At 41.1% G+C, this 18,906-nt stretch overlaps 2 protein-coding genes across 2 annotated transcripts; both read left to right on the top strand.

Moving 5' to 3' along the window:
* The first annotated feature begins 138 nt into the window (after nt 1-138).
* LOC124630194 (exocyst complex component 4) lies at nt 139-15,121 on the top strand. Its single transcript, XM_047163933.1, has 18 exons — nt 139-303; nt 650-811; nt 1,148-1,317; nt 1,653-1,806; nt 2,280-2,403; nt 3,521-3,678; nt 4,095-4,309; nt 4,787-4,883; nt 5,241-5,400; nt 7,762-7,897; nt 8,269-8,418; nt 8,496-8,686; nt 9,867-9,976; nt 10,309-10,440; nt 10,789-10,944; nt 13,575-13,739; nt 14,136-14,324; nt 14,808-15,121. Exons 1-18 carry the CDS (start codon nt 247-249, stop codon nt 14,970-14,972), a joined length of 2,691 nt encoding a protein of 896 aa, XP_047019889.1. The 5' UTR covers nt 139-246; the 3' UTR covers nt 14,973-15,121.
* Nucleotides 15,122-16,495: 1,374 nt separating this feature from the next.
* LOC124630196 (E3 SUMO-protein ligase NSE2-like) lies at nt 16,496-18,890 on the top strand. The gene is made up of 5 exons (XM_047163936.1): nt 16,496-16,800; nt 17,170-17,320; nt 17,739-17,788; nt 17,909-18,029; nt 18,322-18,890. Exons 1-5 carry the CDS (start codon nt 16,609-16,611, stop codon nt 18,459-18,461), a joined length of 654 nt encoding a protein of 217 aa, XP_047019892.1. The 5' UTR covers nt 16,496-16,608; the 3' UTR covers nt 18,462-18,890.
* Nucleotides 18,891-18,906: the final 16 nt, after the last annotated feature.

Genomic DNA, 18,906 nt, shown 5'->3' on the forward strand with positions numbered 1-18,906 from the left:
TTTTTCAAAACCTAAAATGACAACACCATTGACAACCACATGTTTTCCATAAACTAAAATTTTCACTATCCAATCACATTATTACTCTTCAATTTCCGAACGACACGCAAATGACATTTATTTATTTTGACAACAGTCGTCGAGTTTGACGTTTGATGACGGATTTGTTATTGGGGGCGTAGTGATATCATAATTTTTATCACTGAAATTAAGGAAAACACCGTATTTATTTGCAAAATATACACAATGTCCTCTCCTCCTCCTACTAAACCCCCTCGGGGGGTCAAACAAGGAAAAGAAACAGTAAGTGTTCTATTACTTCAGCAGCAATCATGCAGACACGGTATTCACGAGATAAAGTAAGGAATTTCTAATTTTCTGCTAGTATTGGCCTATATTTTCAGCTTTCTTTTCTACAGAAAGTGTTAAATCATGCTCTTATTGCCAGCAATTTCAATTTATGGCCATCTATCGCTTGCGAAGCAGGCTGTTTACAAAATACAAATCGTACATCAACTTAGTGGTGATTGAGTATATTAAACTTACTTTTTTGACAAGTGATTTACGATAGCTTACCATTTACAAAATACATCTAAATTTTTTTCCATACAATATATTTTACATACTAATGAAAACATAATCTCTTCAGAGTGGTTTGCTGATGTCAGTAATCCGCACTCTCTCAGCGAGTGAAACAAATGAACAGCGGGAGAAAGAGCGAGCCAAACTCGAGAAGGAGTACAAGAAGAGTGATGCAAGACTCGATGAGCTTGTGGAACAACATGCTCAGGAGATTATGGATGTTATGCAGGTAAATGCTTGTCAGTTGGGGTTGAATTTAACAAGATGTATCATTAGGGATTAGATTTCACATTTATTGAAGGCTATAAGGCTACTTATAATCCAGGAGAGTAAAGAAGTTCTCACAAGAAATGTAGTGACCAATGGTTAGATAGTTTATCTTGAAACTTTGAAACGAAGAAGAAGAAGAAAACGAAGACGCTTCCTCTATAGTCAGAGGCAGATTTACTGTTATGGGCACTGTGGGCATGTCCTAATTTGCTTTTAACTTCACTTATTTATTCTCTCTTTATTCTCAGACTTACTCCACAATCATACTTAACGTGAACTCTTCATGCTCATACAGAAATTCGGTGCGGTTACCACAGCACTGTCAGTGTGGGGCCAGCACTGTGACGCGGTGGTCGCGCGACTCGGCGCGTGTCGCGGCTTGCTGCGGCTGCGGAGAGATGATCTGAGGAGACTGTGGGCGGACGCTCGTACCCATCATTATGCACTACAGATGTTGACTGACATGTAAGTGGGAATTCAGAGAATTTGTGAATCTAGGTTTTGGTGGTCGTTTTCCCATAATGTACTGAAACTTTGCAACTGAATTAGCAATTTCTGAGCAAAAACAAATAGGAAATGGTAAACTGAGCTTTTTGGGTGCTGTCTTTTGTTAATTTTGACATTCACAAGTGCAGTTTTGCAGCCAAGTTGAATACATGACTTTGAGCATGAATTCTGACTACAGATTTTGGATCTCAAATAAAAAATGGTAAGAAAAGATTACACCATAAAAATATATTGTACATACATTCATCAAACTTTCTTTGATTATTAAGCATTACTTATACTCTCCTCCACAGTGAACGCGTAGTAGTATCAGAGCGAGAAACCCGCGAGTCGCTGTCCGCGGGCCGCGTGCTCGCCGCCGCGCACACGCTGAAGGCAGCCCTCGACACCGCCGACACCACGCTGTCGCATGTCGACGCTCTCAACACTACGAGGCAGCATTTACAGGTGATTAAAGTTTATTTATAGGTTCTTACCATGTTGAAAATGTGCCTTGACGACCTTTTTGGCAACCCTAAGTAAGTCATCATCTTCTGAGCCTTTTCCCAACTATTTTGGGGTTGCTTCCAGTGGATGTAGCTGAGTACCAGTGTTTTACAAGGAATGACTACCTATCTGACCTCCTCAACCCAGTTACCCGGGCAACAAAATAACCCTTGGTAAAACTGTTAGACTTACTGGCTTCTGACTACCCGTAACAACGGCCAAGGGTGTTCAGTGTCAGCCATTTGTGGCATACGTGGCAACCCTAAGTATTTATATTTGTTCGATTTCATTTACACAACTTCAAAAGTCAATTACATAAATCAGAGTAGATAAGTACTTTCTTTGCAAAGGAACCTTAAAAATAAGGTATAGTCATAGACTGTCACAAAACTGGTACATCCAAGCTACTTTTACCGATTTCTATTTCCTTTCAGCAAAAGAAACGTGAGCTAGTGGAAGTGATAGTCCGTCGCGTGAGTGAGGCGGTGTACCGCGACGAGCGGGCGCCGCTCACGAGACGCGTGTCCGCCAGGAGACGCACTGCGCTACTGCTGGCCGGTGAGAATATAGAAGATAAAAATAATACTAAAATAAACTGTTTACAGATTTCCAAAAAGTTAACGTATTTTTCATTTTATAATACAGTCGACTCTCGTTAATTCGAAACTCGAGGGACTCTAAAAATATTACGAATTATCGAGTTTTTGAAATACTAAATGGTTCGAAATTTGTGAGAGAAAATAAATAGAATTTCGAATTATCAAGTGTTGATCAATTATTATTTACTAGCTTCCGCCAGCGGCTTCGCCCGCGTGGTGTGTTGATAAAAAGTTGCCTATGTGTTAATCCAGGGTATCACCTACCTACATACCAAATTTCAACCAAATCCCTCCAGCCGTTTTTGCGTGAAAGAATAACAAACATACATCCATACATTCTCACAAACTTTCACATTTATAATATAAGTAGGATTGACTGCTATTCTATAACAATGTCAAAAGTTTAAAAATGCATTTGTGTACACACATGTACCTACTTATTCATAATATGAATTAAGTAATCTTTCGAAACAACCCCGTCGTCATACTGGTTTGCTACAGAGCAGATTGCTGCCACTCTGAATTCAGAATGCTCTCCGACTCTGACTAACCTCACTCTTTCCGCCCCTTTCTCTCTGCAACTTTGAATTGTCGAGTGTTGGACGACTAGGAATTCGAAATAACGCGTCGTTTTGTTACATAGCAATGATTTTTTCGTTTGAATTACCAAGTGCATAAAAATGTATTGATTTAGTTCGAAATATAAAGAGATTTTGTAGGGAACTCGTGATAACTTTGAATTAAAGAGAGGTTCGAATTATCGCAGGTTTGAATTAACGAGAGTCGACTGTAGTTAAAAGACAAAGTACATAAATATGGCAATCCTACGGGTCTTAGTAGGACAAACACCCGTGATGGTTGTACTTCACCGTAATCAGCTAGTAGTAGTAGATTCACAAAAAATCTACTGCAAGTCAAAATTTACAACAACCAATACCACAGATCGTTTTACCGATGGGATGAAGTTGAGTCCCTTTCAGGAAAACTTCATATAAACTTTTGGTTGGACAAGTCGCAAAAGTATCCTCATTATCTTTAACAAAGCAATATTTTTTATTTCTATTCCCCTATTACAGAATTAACAAAAAGCGAAGAGGTGACAGACGCATACTTACAAGAAGTGACACCGGAGTTCGAAGCATCGTTATCGGAGGAAGATAAAACCTTTGAGACTACGGTCATGATATCGCTTGAGGCTTTGGGCGTTTTGGAACAACTGAAAGAGGCTACTGAGGTAAACAATAATAGCATCCAGACCGATTGTCGGCCGCGGCGGCTGTTCTCTTTAAGGACATCAGCCACTTGCGCAGGACATTTTATATTGTACAAGCATTATTGCGCAGACACTGGTGCACTCTCTCTTCCCTGACTCTCATAGTACCTATGTACAACTTAGTAATATATTGGTGTAGCAGTAGTATTATATAAGGTGTGAATCTTTACTCTGCTGTCATTTTCTCTCAACTTAACTCACAAATGCCCGAAAATTTACTCAAAAATGCTTTTCTGCCTTCCGAATGAATCTTTGAAACAATCCTTTTTCCTTTTTAACAAGAGCGGTCCAATTTTGAGTAGTGCAACTGTTATTAAGACAAAACTACCGTGTCACTTTGGACACCAGTAAAGTCAATAAATTCTTTTTCATTCCAGAAATTCAAAGTCCAAATACAGAACGAACTTCTAGAAGTAATAGACTCAGTCTCTCGCCGTATAATAGAGGAAGGCGAGGTTGAAGCGGATGCTGAGTTAGACGAGGATGGAGAGATGCCCGACAGCGAGGGTGTGACAGAGACGGGCAGACCACTTGCGAGATTGGTTACGAGTTTAGGGGAGGAGTTTAGAGCTTGCGCTACTAGGAATAAGAGGTAAGGAGGAAAATAAAATAATATTTATCAAATAGAAGGAACTTTTACAATATGCTTACATGGACTTTGAGCCACAATCTAAGCGCAGCTTGTATCTTGAGGCTCAAAAAATATAGTGGAGGTTTCTTTCCTTTCACCACGCAAGAAGATGATTTTTCAATCTTCTTATTTTCATTTCCTTCTTTCTTTTCTTCATCTTCTTTCTTTTGGGGTAGCAGGGTAATATTTATGCAGCATAAATTATGCTAGGTCCAAAGGGATAGAGATACCATATTGGTCCAGTTTAGCCCATTGAAACATTAGGTAGGTTTACATTTAATACCAATTGGTGGGGAGCTAGGTAACTTGAAATCGAGGAAGAACATTGGATCTTTATTCCCATCCGGATACGTTAAGTAGAACCCTCGGGACGTGGTTGAAGCAGTGGGTAGTACTTCAAAATAAGCCTGTGTGTTTTAGCCAGTGAAATATTTTTAGATTGTTACAATTATGGAGAGCTTCGCTACAGAAGTATCGGCTGCCCGACACCTGTCTACATACTGAGCAGCATTACTGGAGTGCCGTACAACAAGTGGTGAGTTCACATGAATGTAAATCCAATAATTATTTTTCTTTAGTAGTTAAAACACTAGGTAAAAATACCATATGATGAAATAAATAAAAAAGATATAAATAAGTCGATTGGTTCTGTTATGGATTCTTCTCAATATTTTATAGTTTTGCAGTGTTGTGTAGTTTTTTTATCTAGTGTCTCTTTCGCTCAAATATCGTTTACCACTTAATATTGCACTACACTAAACAGAAAAGAAAACGGTATCAAATAACGAGGTCGTTTTTTCTAGACATTTTATTTATCAATAGAAAAATCTATCGCTGTACTTACCATCTTTCTAAAACAATAATTCTCTCATAGAAACTTATGATATTTTAGCTACAACTGCTGCTAACAGAATACCTAGAGATAGAGAGTGTGAACTTAGCGGCACAACGTTCCGTCGCCGCAGTGACCGACACTACGGAGCTGCGGCTCGCCGACTATTTCGCTAAGAAACGCCCGCAGAGACGACGACCTAAACTGTTCAAGCTTTCAGGTAGGATATTAGATCGTTATATGATTTCATTCACAGCTACATAATTTCCACAAAAATTACTGCTTCGTTGGGTTAGTTAGCAAGCGCGGCTGCTGTGCCCGAGGTCTCGGGTTCGATTCCCGGGTCGAGCCGAAACTGCTTTGTGGGTTTTCTAAAACTTTCACAAAAGCAGCCCGTAGTTGAAAGTTGGTGATTGATTCACCCGTGCATCGGAGAGCACGTAAATGTCGGTCCTGCGCCTGATCTCTTTCCGGTCGTGTCGGATTGCCGTCCCATCGGGCTATGAGTGTCTGCGCAAATGCTCGTGCACTATAATATATCCTGCACGGCTGGCTGGTCTCTTATATGAGACCAACCACCGTGGTCGAAATCGAGCGTGGACGCCATTATTTCCACATATGTTTACCGAGTTTCATTTAAATAGGGGTAGTACATCGGGGAAGTATATAAGGGTGTCCATAGGGGTAGTACATAAGGGCAGAACATAAGGGAGTACATAGGGGTTGTACATAAGGGAGTACATAAGGGCAGAACATAAGGGAGTACATAGGGGTAGTACATAAGGGAGTACATAAGGGAGTACATAGGTGTAGTACATAAGGGAGTACATAGGGGGAGTACATAGTGGTAGTACATAAGGGAGTATATAAGGGAGTACATGGGGGTAGTACATAAGGGAGTACATGGGGGTAGTACTTAAGGGAGTACATAAGGGAGTACATAAGGGTGTACATAGGGGTAGTACATAAGGGAGTACATGGGGGTAGTACATAAGGGAGTACATGGGGGTAGTACATAAGGGAGTACATGGGGGTAGTACATAAGGGAGTACATAAGGGAGTAGATAGGGGTAGTACATAAGGGAGTACATAGGGGCAGATCATAAGGGAGTACATGGGGGTAGTACATAAGGGAGTACATAGGGGCAGATCATAAGGGAGTACATAGGTGTAGTACATAAGGGAGTACATGGGGGTAGTATATAGAGTAGATTCATCATCCTCGGAGCCTTTTTCCCAACTATTTTGGAATCGGCTTCCAGTCTAACCGGATGTAGCTGAGTACCAGTGCTTTACAAGGAGCGACTGCCCTATCTGACCCCCTCAACCCAGTTACCCGGGCAACCCAATACGCCTTGGTTAGACTGGTGTCAGACTAACTGGCTTCTGACTACCCGTAACGAATGCCAAGGATGTTCAATGACCGCCGGGACCTACAGTTCAACGTGCCATCCGAAACACAGTCAATGGTGTCTAAGATATACTTAGACAGTACATACAAACTTAGAAAAGTTGCATTGGTACTTGCCTGACCTGGAATCGAACCAGCGCCCTCATACTCGAGAGGTTGGTTATATAGAGTAGATAAGAGAGTATATATCTATAGTATTTTAGAATATGTAGGTAGGGGTAGTACAAAGTAAAGAGGTAGTGAAGGAATATAATATGTATAACGATAGTACATAACTGGGTGCCTATAGTTAGAACATAGGATAGTAGAAATTTGTAATAAATATGTAGACCACAATAACATGTCTTCTTAAAGGACGATGGGCGTTTTGGTACCCTGTCCAACAGTGTTGATTCTAGTACCATAGCGTAGGTCTTGGCACGGCAAAAAAAAATTACTATGACGACTAGTCCCAAATCCTTGTCCATTTCGCGTGACATCGACTAATAGAATGTGTAATGTTCGTAAATCGTCAACGTAGATGTAGTTCTTAAATCCAACTGTATTGAATAAAAACTGGTAAAGTAACAAATACAGGAATTTCGCCTTCTTAAAATGTTTGCCTGCCGAGTGCTTTAAAAAAAGACTGTGCAATTCTTTGCAGTTCACGCAGAACTAGCTTATGTATTTGATGAAAGTCTTTCAGTATTTACAATCAATTAAGGTTGAAAAGTCAGGAGACGATGTTAACATAGTACATATTACGACTTAATCTTGCTCCTCAAGAGGTGCTGAGATAATGATGAATTTCTTCTTAAAAAAAGGTGAATAGAAATGTTTTGAACTTTTGTCAAATCAGATGACGATTGTGTTTCCGTAGTATGACTCCATAGACTATTACAACTTTTAGATTATAATAGAGTGTATCTCAAACAATGTAAGATGTCTATTACCTGAGTTTTAAATTATTACACTGACGACATATGCCTCTTAATGAATTTGCATATATGGATGACATACTTGTTTCTATGTCGATTCAATTTTTATCGTTACTCGGATCGGACAGCTAATTGAGGCAAGCCCCATAGTTTTTATTATTTTTCACGTAAATACCTTTCTAATGATATATCATACGTTACTGTTGGAGCGGGTACCAAATCCCATACAAAGTGCCCATTGTCCTTTGTTCAGGTCCCCCGGCGGTATCGCCTAGCTTGTCAGCAAGACGTCACAACTACCCGCTAGTGTGTCGGCCGGATCCCGCACATTTGCATGCAGTGTTGCCAGCCTTGCATCCTCTGTGTGCTCACATTGAACCTGTTACTGGGTGAGTAAATGAAATCAGATTTTTTATGCGTTGAACGTTTTTGTGCAACTTTGCGCAATAGTACTGCGCAAATTTGCGCAAAAGTACTGTGTTACTATACGTATACTTACGGATTGAGTATTGAGAGAAAAATTCTTGTTTGAACTTGTTTATTTTTGTATGAACTTTTCCTGTTGAACACTTACAACCTATCTCTTAACTCCATTTTATATTCCGTAATTTCCGTGTTCCAAATTCGATATCATTTTGCTATGACATGTGCTGTCATAATAAATCTTCTTTTATTTTGTATTCGAGAAATTTCCAATGTCTACATTCTGTTTCTGAGGGATTTCAAATTCAAATTGCCAAACGTTCTATTTGGCACACAGGGGTGGCGAGTGTTCTCTCCGCGCGTTCATCACGGACTACGTGCGCTGCGGCGAGTCCGAGCGCCTCGCGTCCGCCGCCAGGCAGCAGATAGACGACGCCATGCGGGCACCCAGCGCCTGGCGGGAGCGGGCCCCGCATCAGGGACCTGGGTCAGTATTGCGTCATGGCTAAATTGGTGTGCCATTCTTGTAAGACATTTAGCGCTACAACACAGATTGTTTGACAGGTCTCGTCAGCGCACGATCTTCACATGTTGCGGCATTGGGTGGCGGGCCCTCGCCGACACAGCGCTAGCCGCGCGTCGCTGCGGCACGTGCGGCGGCTTGGAGGCTCTGCGCGCGACTGGCGCCGCCCTCGCCGCGCTCGCCACGCACTGCCGGGCGGCGCATGCGCGGCTCTGTCCTACTACTGCACAAGGTACAGTGTGTCGGCACGTGCGGCGGCTTGGAGGCTCTGCGCGCGACTGGCGCCGCCCTCGCCGCGCTCGCCACGCACTGCCGGGCGGCGCATGCGCGGCTCTGTCCTACTACTGCACAAGGTACAGTGTGTCGGCACGTGCGGCGGCTTGGAGGCTCTGCGCGCGACTGGCGCCGCCCTCGCCGCGCTCGCCACGCACTGCCGGGCGGCGCATGCGCGGCTCTGTCCTACTACTGCACAAGGTACAGTGTGTCGGCACGTGCGGCGGCTTGGAGGCTCTGCGCGCGACTGGCGCCGCCCTCGCCGCGCTCGCCACGCACTGCCGGGCGGCGCATGCGCGGCTCTGTCCTACTACTGCACAAGGTACAGTGTGTCGGCACGTGCGGCGGCTTGGAGGCTCTGCGCGCGACTGGCGCCGCCCTCGCCGCGCTCGCCACGCACTGCCGGGCGGCGCATGCGCGGCTCTGTCCTACTACTGCACAAGGTACAGTGTGTCGGCACGTGCGGCGGCTTGGAGGCTCTGCGCGCGACTGGCGCCGCCCTCGCCGCGCTCGCCACGCACTGCCGGGCGGCGCATGCGCGGCTCTGTCCTACTACTGCACAAGGTACAGTGTGTCGGCACGTGCGGCGGCTTGGAGGCTCTGCGCGCGACTGGCGCCGCCCTCGCCGCGCTCGCCACGCACTGCCGGGCGGCGCATGCGCGGCTCTGTCCTACTACTGCACAAGGTACAGTGTGTCGGCACGTGCGGCGGCTTGGAGGCTCTGCGCGCGACTGGCGCCGCCCTCGCCGCGCTCGCCACGCACTGCCGGGCGGCGCATGCGCGGCTCTGTCCTACTACTGCACAAGGTACAGTGTGTCGGCACGTGCGGCGGCTTGGAGGCTCTGCGCGCGACTGGCGCCGCCCTCGCCGCGCTCGCCACGCACTGCCGGGCGGCGCATGCGCGGCTCTGTCCTACTACTGCACAAGGTACAGTGTGTCGGCACGTGCGGCCAAGCCGAGCCCCGCGAAATAAGTCACAAGCCGCCATCAAGATTGGCGACAGCTGAATTTCGTCTAATGCTGCGGACGCTGAGCTTCTGTTCTGACTGAAGATTCCATATTCAATACTCTTATAAATAAAGCTTTTTTGACGCGTAGAAGTGTCATTACCGACAAATAAACTCTCATTTTCTTCCTAGGACCACCAAGAGCTCAAAAGTGGTTGGCTGATGACGACATCGTAAGATTCCTACAATCACTACCCAACTGGACTGCTGCTATTCAACAAGATGCGAAGCTTAACGCTGACGTAAGTACAAAGTTACATGATTTGTGTCTTACGAAACTTCTTCAAGTGAATAGATGTTAAATTATACAGGGTGGAAAAAAACTTTTTGAAATTCTATAGTATTGAATTTCAAAAAAAGTTTTTTTGTCATTCTACTAATCATTGCGAGTATTTTATTGTTCTGCACTACCTCTGGAAATAGCATAGTTTAGAAGATATTAAAGGTTAAAGATTTCTTTTAATTTATATAAAATCGAAATATGTATTTTTTATAACATCGAAATAAGGTTCGTAACTATAGTTTATAAATGGGACTTACTTGTATTTTAAAAAGTTATTTCTTTTCATAACAGGATTTAAAGCAAGCATATGAACGTGAGGCAGAGATCCTAGGTTCGAGTCTCGGTGATGGTGCGGTCACTCGCAAAGAAATCATATCGGATATCAACGCGCTTGCTGATCTAGCTGTGTTGTGTGAGACTATGGTAAGTGTATACTTTATTGTTTAAATTTAGGCCATGAAATAAGTTGGAAAAAATCCCGGCAGATGATGTGGTTCGCTTAGTAATGAGAAATTGACGTGTATTTTTATCTCATTTGTGCCTAAAATAAAATGGATGAGTCATTTCTCGGGAAGATTGTGTCAATTGCCTGAAAAGTGTTTTATAATAATATTTCTTCGTGCTCTACGTGAAAACACTAAAAAAATTGCGCATTACTTTTTGAACCAAAAAAAGACACCAATATTCTTTGGTAAAATTTTTTAATATAATACGACGACAATCTAATCCATAATTCTACTTTCAACCTGTATACACTCATATTTTTTTCAGGACTGGTTAAGCACCAACATCAGAGGTCTGCCATCAGTGCTGGGAGGTCCGGGAGGCCTCACGAAGCTTTCCGACAAGTTCCTCAACGACTTGTCATCTGCCGCCATGATATTCGACGAGATCGCACATAAGTGTTTACTGTTTCTGCATTTGGAGGTATGTAGTGGGGTTTTTAAAAACATTTTACTACAGTAAAAATACATTTTCAGTCCTTTTGTTTGTTTTTAGCGAAGCCTTACAAAACTGATTTTTATTTACGACTAGCTTCTGCCCGCGACTTCGTACGCGGATCCTGTCCCTTATGCCAGCGACTATGGGGTCAGCAAAATCAAAGATCTGAATAGTCGCAATAGACGTGACCATAGGGATAAAAGTAGTGATTCTAATTAGTCCGCATTTAAGTTGTGTGTGGCAAAAATATTACACGTATTATAACCCATAAAAATATTAAATAGATGACAAAGTCGTGGTGACTTAGTGGAATTCGTGGTTTAGTGGGTAGAGAACCAATCTCTCAAGTATGAGCGTGCGTCTTTGATTCCAGGTCTGGCAAGTGCCTGCCAATGCAACTTTTCTAAGTTCGTATGTACTTTCTACGTATATTTTGGATACCAATGACCGTTATTTGGAGGGGATGTTAAACTGTAGGTTCCGACTGTCATTGAACATTCTTGGCAGTCGTTATGGGTAGTCAGAAGCCAGTAAGTCTTACCAAGGGGTGTTGGGTTGAGCGGGTAACCGGGTTGTGGAGGTCAGATAGGCAGTCGCTCCTTGTAAAACACTGGTACTCAGTTGCATCGTGACTGGAAGTCGATCCTAACATAATTGCGACAAAGGCTCTTGAGATAATAACGACAATAATAATGAGATATAGGCACCGCAGGACATCTGAGGCTGATGACGGGGAGTAGCGACCCCGCGGGGCTATATATACGGAGTTCTCCAGGGAGTGTATACTGTCCCCCATCTCCGGCCGGTCGGAGTGACCCATGACGGGGGAAGGTCTCACGCCTCTGGCTTGGCTTGGCCGTCCAGAGTGGAGTCGCTAGAGCAGGATTAGTAGCCTTGCTCGGAGGGTAGGTGCCTCATGGTAAGCTCAGGGAGCGCGTAATCTGCGTTTAAAGTCCGCCGAGGTATCCTCACCCTTCAGCCGCTCATGTCCCTGTTGCCCTCTTGTTGCTATTCAGTGACTGGTTCCCAGGGGCCCAGTAAGTGAGGCGGCGAGTCTCCACCTGCCGTTTTTACATGTACCTAATACATTGTCATCCACTAACATCCCATCACAATAGCCCAAGTAGTTTTCCTCCATAGTTAGCAATAGTTTAGCACAGAACCGGGGATTGTCTTTTTTTTAACGACGTCCACCGGGGATTGTCCTTGGGTTCATTTCTATAGTGTATAAAGGGATAATCGTCGGTTTTGTGTGACCATTTCATTTAAGTTTTCTCAAAAGGGCTTCAGCGTGTTGGCTTCGGCCCCACGTTTGCCTCCCAAAAATTCGGAACTCTGTAGTCCGGAGGTCTGGAAGAGACATACAAAATAATAATGAGATATAACACAACAAAGTCGGAGAGTGGGGGTTCGTGACGCCACGTCTAGGTATGTAAAATTTGTACTAAGCAGTGACTTAACACGAAATTCAAGCGTTGTTGTATCTTCGTTATTATTTGTTTGTGAGAGAGAGAAAAGAAAAATACGTGTCCATTATTTTAGGGTTATCTAAAAGACGGACTAATTACTTTTTTTGATTCACCATACCTATTTCATAACATTCATTTCTGTACATTTCAAGTGTAGTATTGCTCTTGAAGTTCCACATCAGGTGTTCCAGATCTTCGATGTTTATACGTCAATAGAGAGTGCTTATCAGATTGAACCACTTTTGCTAAAACGTCATATCTTCATATGCTTCATATAGTCTAGCAGGGCTCTTGGAGTTCCACATCAGGTGTTTTACAGCTTCAATTTTTATAAGTCAACAGAGAGTGCTTATCAGATTGAACTACTTTTGTTAAAACGTTATACCTCTATATGCTATAGTCTAGCTGGGCCCCTGGAGTTCCACATCAGGTGTTATAGATCTTCAATTTGTATAAGTCAATAGAAAGTGCTTATCAAATTGAACAACTTTTGCTAAAACGGCATACCTGTATATGGTACAGAGAAGCTGGGCTCTTGGGGTTCCACATCAGGTGTTCCAGATCTTAAAATTTATTATCGCAGCTGAAAATGCTCATCAAATGAAACAATTTTTGCCACGGCACCATATTTGTATCTCTTATAGTTTTATTGGTCTGTTGGAGTTCTGCATCAGGTCTTCAAGTTTCGAAGATAAATTATAGCCTATATGTTGACCAGGCCTAATACTGATACAACAAAGAAAAAATCATTGAAATCCGTTCAGTAGTTCGGAAGATTAGCGTGTACAAACAAACAGACATACAGACATACAGACAGAATTTTTTTTTTGGATTTGTGCTCCATTACTGTTCCTAAACCCCACCCAATTATTATTTTTTTAATATATTCAATGTACAGACACAGTTTTTTTACAGATTTATTATATGTATAGATACAAACATCTATTTGTGAAATATCGACTTTCAAAGCGCAGTTTAGCGCAAACCAATTCATATATACTACCAATAAAAAAGTATACAGTGTGATTTACAACCATTGCCTAATCTTACACAGGATTATAGCACAGGCCATATCCAACATTTTTTACCTCCACAGTCATATTCAAAACACCCCATTATTAAGATATTGTAACTTTTAACACACAGTTACGCATCGAATGCTTCCACTACCTGGGACAAGAGGACCGCGTGGATGGCGCGGATGACACGCAGAGCGATGGGTCGCCGGCGGGCGGGGCGGCGTTGTTAGCTCATGCGTTACTGACCTTCCATGAACATGCTGCACCCGTGTTGGCGCCGCATCGACTTACCGTATGTATTTTTGGCAGTTTTTTATCGATGGCAAAAATCATCAAATGACCCCTTTCGCTGTGGGTTAGCAGCGGTGAGGGAGTGTCAGAATTTTACTGACTAAAATCCATCGTATTTCTTCGTAGGCCTTTGATGTGTAGTAATAATGTTTTATCTATCTATCTATCTATCTATCTATGTACCAGGGCCGCAGTAATTCTTTCAAACAATCCCGCAGCCCCGGATGTATTTTTGGCCCTAGGAGGCGACATTTTTATCGCCAACAAACTTTTTATGTAGAATATGTTTGACAACTTTTGTATAGATGATATTCTAAACGGCCATATTGATTTCTCAGATGGAAGTTAAGTGATGATTGAATTTCTGTGTATCTAATATAACGTTCTCATCCCGCAGTACGTGCTAGCGGGCCTGGGCGAGATGATGTCGGCCGGCGTGGTGTGGCGCTGGCAGGGCGAGGCGGGCGCGCGCGGCGACTCGGCTCGCCTGGCGTCGCTGCGGCACTGCCTCGCCGCGCTGGCGCTGCCGCACCGCGGCCTGCACCGCGCGCACGCCTACCTGCACCTACTCACTTGTACGCCACAGGTAAACACATACACGAAAGAAAAAGAAAGTAGTTTTATTTAAATGTCTAATATTCGCGCAAGTGTAAGAAATCAATACTTATACAAGAAGGGCAACGTCACGGTATGCCCCTGCCTGACTATAACGAATGCTCGTATGACTTTCGAGCTTTATCTTCAAAACTAGTCGGATTTTAGTAATGGTTTATTAATAGAAATTCTTCGTATTGATGACTAAAATATCTAGGCTTGGTTTTCAATAAACATTATTTTTACACCCTGTATAATTATTCAGACGTATTCAAACATTATTCAGTACATATTTTAATTAGCTTATTAACTATTAACTTACGTAAAAATAAAGAGAAGAGCCCTCCTCATTTTGTAGCAGTACCTATAGAGTAAAATAATTAAAAATGTTGCCAAACAAAAATATTCTCGCCTCAGTACTACCAACACCAAACAACATTTACCCACCAACTAACCTTTTTAAACCTATTCACAGGAGATCATAACATCAGTTCGCGAGAAAGGCGCTCAATTCACGGAGCTAGAATACTTAAACGCTTTCAAAGTGATCGAAACCCGTCGCGGCATATCGCCCACAGATATGAAAATGCATTTGAAGCAACTTTCTGCCGCTTTGGGCCATGTGGGCGTCACTGTGTAGACTGAATTGTTTAAAAAAAGGTTTAGTTTTTGTATGAAAACTTTTTGGTTCATATTTATGGTAGATAGATTATGTAGTGCGGTATATACAAAGACTCTATCTAAAAAAATAAGAAATAGGGATTCTAATATTATTATGTTCTATTAAAATTATAAGTTGTATAGATTTTTTTACTAAGTACTAAGCTTGGCGTGCCTTAGCAGTGTTATTTAGAAGAAAGTATTTAAAAAGACAGTTATAAATGTATTATTTTAAATTATTTCACACAAAATGTAATGTTGTCATGTATAATTTATTAGTTCTAAGTGCAATTATGTATTATTTGCATTAAAATTATTATTTACACAGTCAAAGTTTTTCATTTTAATTGGGTATTCCAACTAGGTACTGTGTTGAGACAAATTATCTGATCTGATAAATAAATAAATCTGATCCAACAGACAAACTGTTGTATACAGTTTTGTTGGACACTTTGTACCTTTTAGAACATAATAATGTACCTGTAATAAGAAAATAAATTAAAAAAAAATCTGGCGTTTTATACGAAGGTTCCAATTGCTTGAGTCAATGCCATTATTTTACATAATGCGTCCCTTCCATTGAGTAATGATGCAATTAAACTTGATCGCCCATAAAAATCAAACAAATAATTAACTGAGCATACGCAAACTGTTTTAAACCGAAACACAGTTTTGATTTTGACTTCTCAATGTCGGGGTTTTCCCTGTTCAAGTGAGTTTCATTACTGGGAAAATTAGATCCCAGATTGCCCTCCAAACCAGGGGCCCGATTCTCCTAAGTTAATAATGTCAAAATTGAATAGCAATCGAATCGCAATAAGATCGCAACAGCAGTTTTAACCATATATATAAGACCAATCGTATTCCAACGACATTCGATTGGTTTGCGATTGGTCTGCTATTTTGGTGATTTTGGTCTAAATGGTAGTTTGTTCTACAATCATAATGCAATCGTAAATCATTTGCAGACAAAATGATTCATTATTGAATGTCAGAAAAGGATAAAAACGTTTATTTCAAAGAAAAAAATGCGGAATGCCACATACGCTTCAATCGTAATCGAGTCGTGATTGGATCGCAGTCGAATGTGAATCGTATGCCGCTTAAGTAAAATTAGGAGAATCGGGCCCCAGTGCCCGTCAGCGGCTGCGTAATCCCACAAATCATGTCTTCAATTTAACAAAGTTGTTTAGGATTCTTTATGTTGCCTTTTTTTTTTTCCCTGACATGGCATTCACGTCTCTTGAGTGTGAGACGTATTTGGCCAACAACGACGTTTTATTGAAAGTAACGGTGCAATTCGAGGGGAAACAAGAGTTTGATCCAGGACACCATTAACAAATAACATTAAATGAAGCCACAAACAACACAAGACAATCACGATATCATACAAAAAATATATATAGTATATAAATATAGTCAACTATTATGTTGCCTTTGCTCGGAAAATAGTTCACCTGTCACAAAAACAAAAATGTCACTGTCATATGTCATGAAAATTTTAAAACAAAATGGCGGGAATTGTTTTGTTTGTTGACCTCTTCCCAAATTGTTGTTGAGTCAAGATACAATTTGCTTTGCTGTTTTATTTAATTACTAACTAATAACACGTTACAATGGCGGACAATGACTTAGCTGACTTAAGAAAACAGTGCATTACTAGCTTGTATTTGTGTACAGACAATGTATCAAAATATTTAGATAGAGAGAAGGAAGCAGAATTTGATAAACTGAAGATGTTTGTCCAGCAATATTGCACTTTAGAAGCCCAGCAAGATGTTACTATTGAAGCTATGGAAAGAGCAAAGGTGACTAAATAGTTTAAGTACTTGAGCTACATATTTTTTAGGTTACCTATTTTTAATATTTGCCTTGAAACGCTGTAAGGCCCGTTTATCGTAATTATTCACAGCCAAGGATAGCTTTTGTAGAAGGAGTTTTTTTCATTAAAAGTTGTATATTTAACTTTGTTATCAACACAATGCCTGAATATCATTTAATTTGCTATTGATGAGTCACAACCTTCCTCTTTCAACAACCACTTCATACTTACATATTTATGTATAGATTTACCTTCCAACATTGCAATAAATTACAAAACCTCCACCTTTATTTTATTTAGCTTTGGTTCATCCTTCAATGCAAATGAGTTCTAATTACTGTCAAATGACTTCCAGAGAGAGACTGACACATCAAATATGGATACCCTGGAAGAGAGGTTTCAGTCACACTTGTCAGCTTTAGCTGGTAAACGCCTCAAGATCGACAACCACCCTTATATGATGGAGTTCAAGAAGAGAATACAACAAGGAACGGAAAGTGCCTCAAGTAAGGCCATAACTTATGTCAATTATGTAGTAATGGTGTTATCCGTGTAGACCGGTTCAAATTGGCCCTTTTGTACGTCCCAAGTATGATCAAACTGGTGAGACTTGATGTATGGAAATGCCTTTTGTAGTGCAACTGGATTCTGCTCACGGTTTTACCCACATCTAAGGGAACTATTTCCCAAACATAGAAAGAAGCCTATTTGGCATTCAGAAACATGTATAAGCTGTATTACTGTCAAAATACATACAATCCCAAAAACTTCCATTGTTATAATAGTGGGATATAAGATTTTAAATGCATGTGGGTTTGAGTGATGATGCTATCATCATTCTCATTAACTAGTTGTACTGCAGTTTATAACTGAGCACTGTAGTTTCTCATAGTTATTATAATGTTGTAATTGATTATTTTACAGATAATTTGGATGAGTCAGACTTAGCCATAACTGAATCACAGGATCAATATGTAAGTATCAACTTTGTAGTAAATTTTGTTTATTTGACTTATTCAACATAAATTATGAAAAGTGAATTTACTATACATATGGTTGTTTACCGTTGTGTTTATAACTGATGTTTGTTTCAGTTGGACCCCATCACAAAGAGGCCGGTCACAGACCCAGTGAAGAACTCAGTTTGTGGCCATATCTATGAGAAAGATGCTATTTTGAATTTGATCTCCACCAAACCTAGAACTAAATGCCCAGGTAATTTGTATTTTACATTATGTTTAAATACATTATGGATCTTAAAGCTTTCTTATTGTATCTTGTCGTTACCACTTCACACTCAATGTATGCTATTTGTCTGATATTATACTAGCTATGCCCCCAATTTTACCACATCCTGGCAGATCCACTTTCCTTGTCCTCTCTAAGACCCTAGACTATGTGCAAGCTGAACTTTCATTTAAATTGGTTTAGTAGTTTTGCGTTATTTAAAAGATACACTGCTGACTGACATATTTATATTTTTAACCCACCGTTATTCTCATTACAGTGGCTGGCTGCGGCAACAGGGGACCAATACTACGAGATCATCTCATATCAGATGAAGAACTAAAATTCCGTATGACCATATCTAAACATTCCACCATGATTCAGGAGCGATCGTACTTACAACTTGATGATACTATATGATTTAATTATTATAAGGAGTTCATGAGTTGCTACACCTACACCACATTCATTTAATTTTTTTCTACTAAATAATCTTTTGAAAGGCTTACAAATGATGCATTCCGTAAGACGAGATTCCACCAGTGTGCCACTAACGCACACAAATGTTCCTTCCGATATTGATTGTGAATGATTCTAAAATGTCCACGAAACTTAAAACATTGAAAATGTAGTGAACAATAATTCTGAGCGACGATTGTGCAGTGGATTATCCACAATATGTTGATTGTGCTGTTTTGTTTCTAATGCTTACCCTATGTTTTTTTGTATTCAGCAATATTGTGCCAACTCTTTTAAGTTTACTTATTTAATCACGTAAGTAGTTACATTATTATATTTCTCCAAGTAAACTTAAGTAAATATTGTAAATAAAGATTATTCTATACGTAATTTGAATTTTCTTAAA

This window comes from Helicoverpa zea, chromosome 5, assembly GCF_022581195.2.
Source record: "Helicoverpa zea isolate HzStark_Cry1AcR chromosome 5, ilHelZeax1.1, whole genome shotgun sequence".
NCBI classification, from domain to species: domain Eukaryota; kingdom Metazoa; phylum Arthropoda; class Insecta; order Lepidoptera; family Noctuidae; genus Helicoverpa; species Helicoverpa zea.

What these genes read in the sequence shown, in the direction of transcription:
- LOC124630194 (XM_047163933.1), top strand. Translation starts at nt 247, where the DNA reads ATGTCCTCTCCTCCTCCTACTAAACCCCCTCGGGGGGTCAAACAAGGA. An exon ending in AACTGAAAGAGGCTACTGAG is followed by an intron (nt 3,679 to 4,094) that starts GTAAACAATAAT and finishes TTTTCATTCCAG; the next exon opens with AAATTCAAAGTCCAAATACA. An exon ending in TACTGTTTCTGCATTTGGAG is followed by an intron (nt 10,945 to 13,574) that starts GTATGTAGTGGG and finishes TTTAACACACAG; the next exon opens with TTACGCATCGAATGCTTCCA.
- LOC124630196 (XM_047163936.1), top strand. Translation starts at nt 16,609, where the DNA reads ATGGCGGACAATGACTTAGCTGACTTAAGAAAACAGTGCATTACTAGC. An exon ending in AGGAACGGAAAGTGCCTCAA is followed by an intron (nt 17,321 to 17,738) that starts GTAAGGCCATAA and finishes ATTATTTTACAG; the next exon opens with ATAATTTGGATGAGTCAGAC. An exon ending in ACCTAGAACTAAATGCCCAG is followed by an intron (nt 18,030 to 18,321) that starts GTAATTTGTATT and finishes TTCTCATTACAG; the next exon opens with TGGCTGGCTGCGGCAACAGG.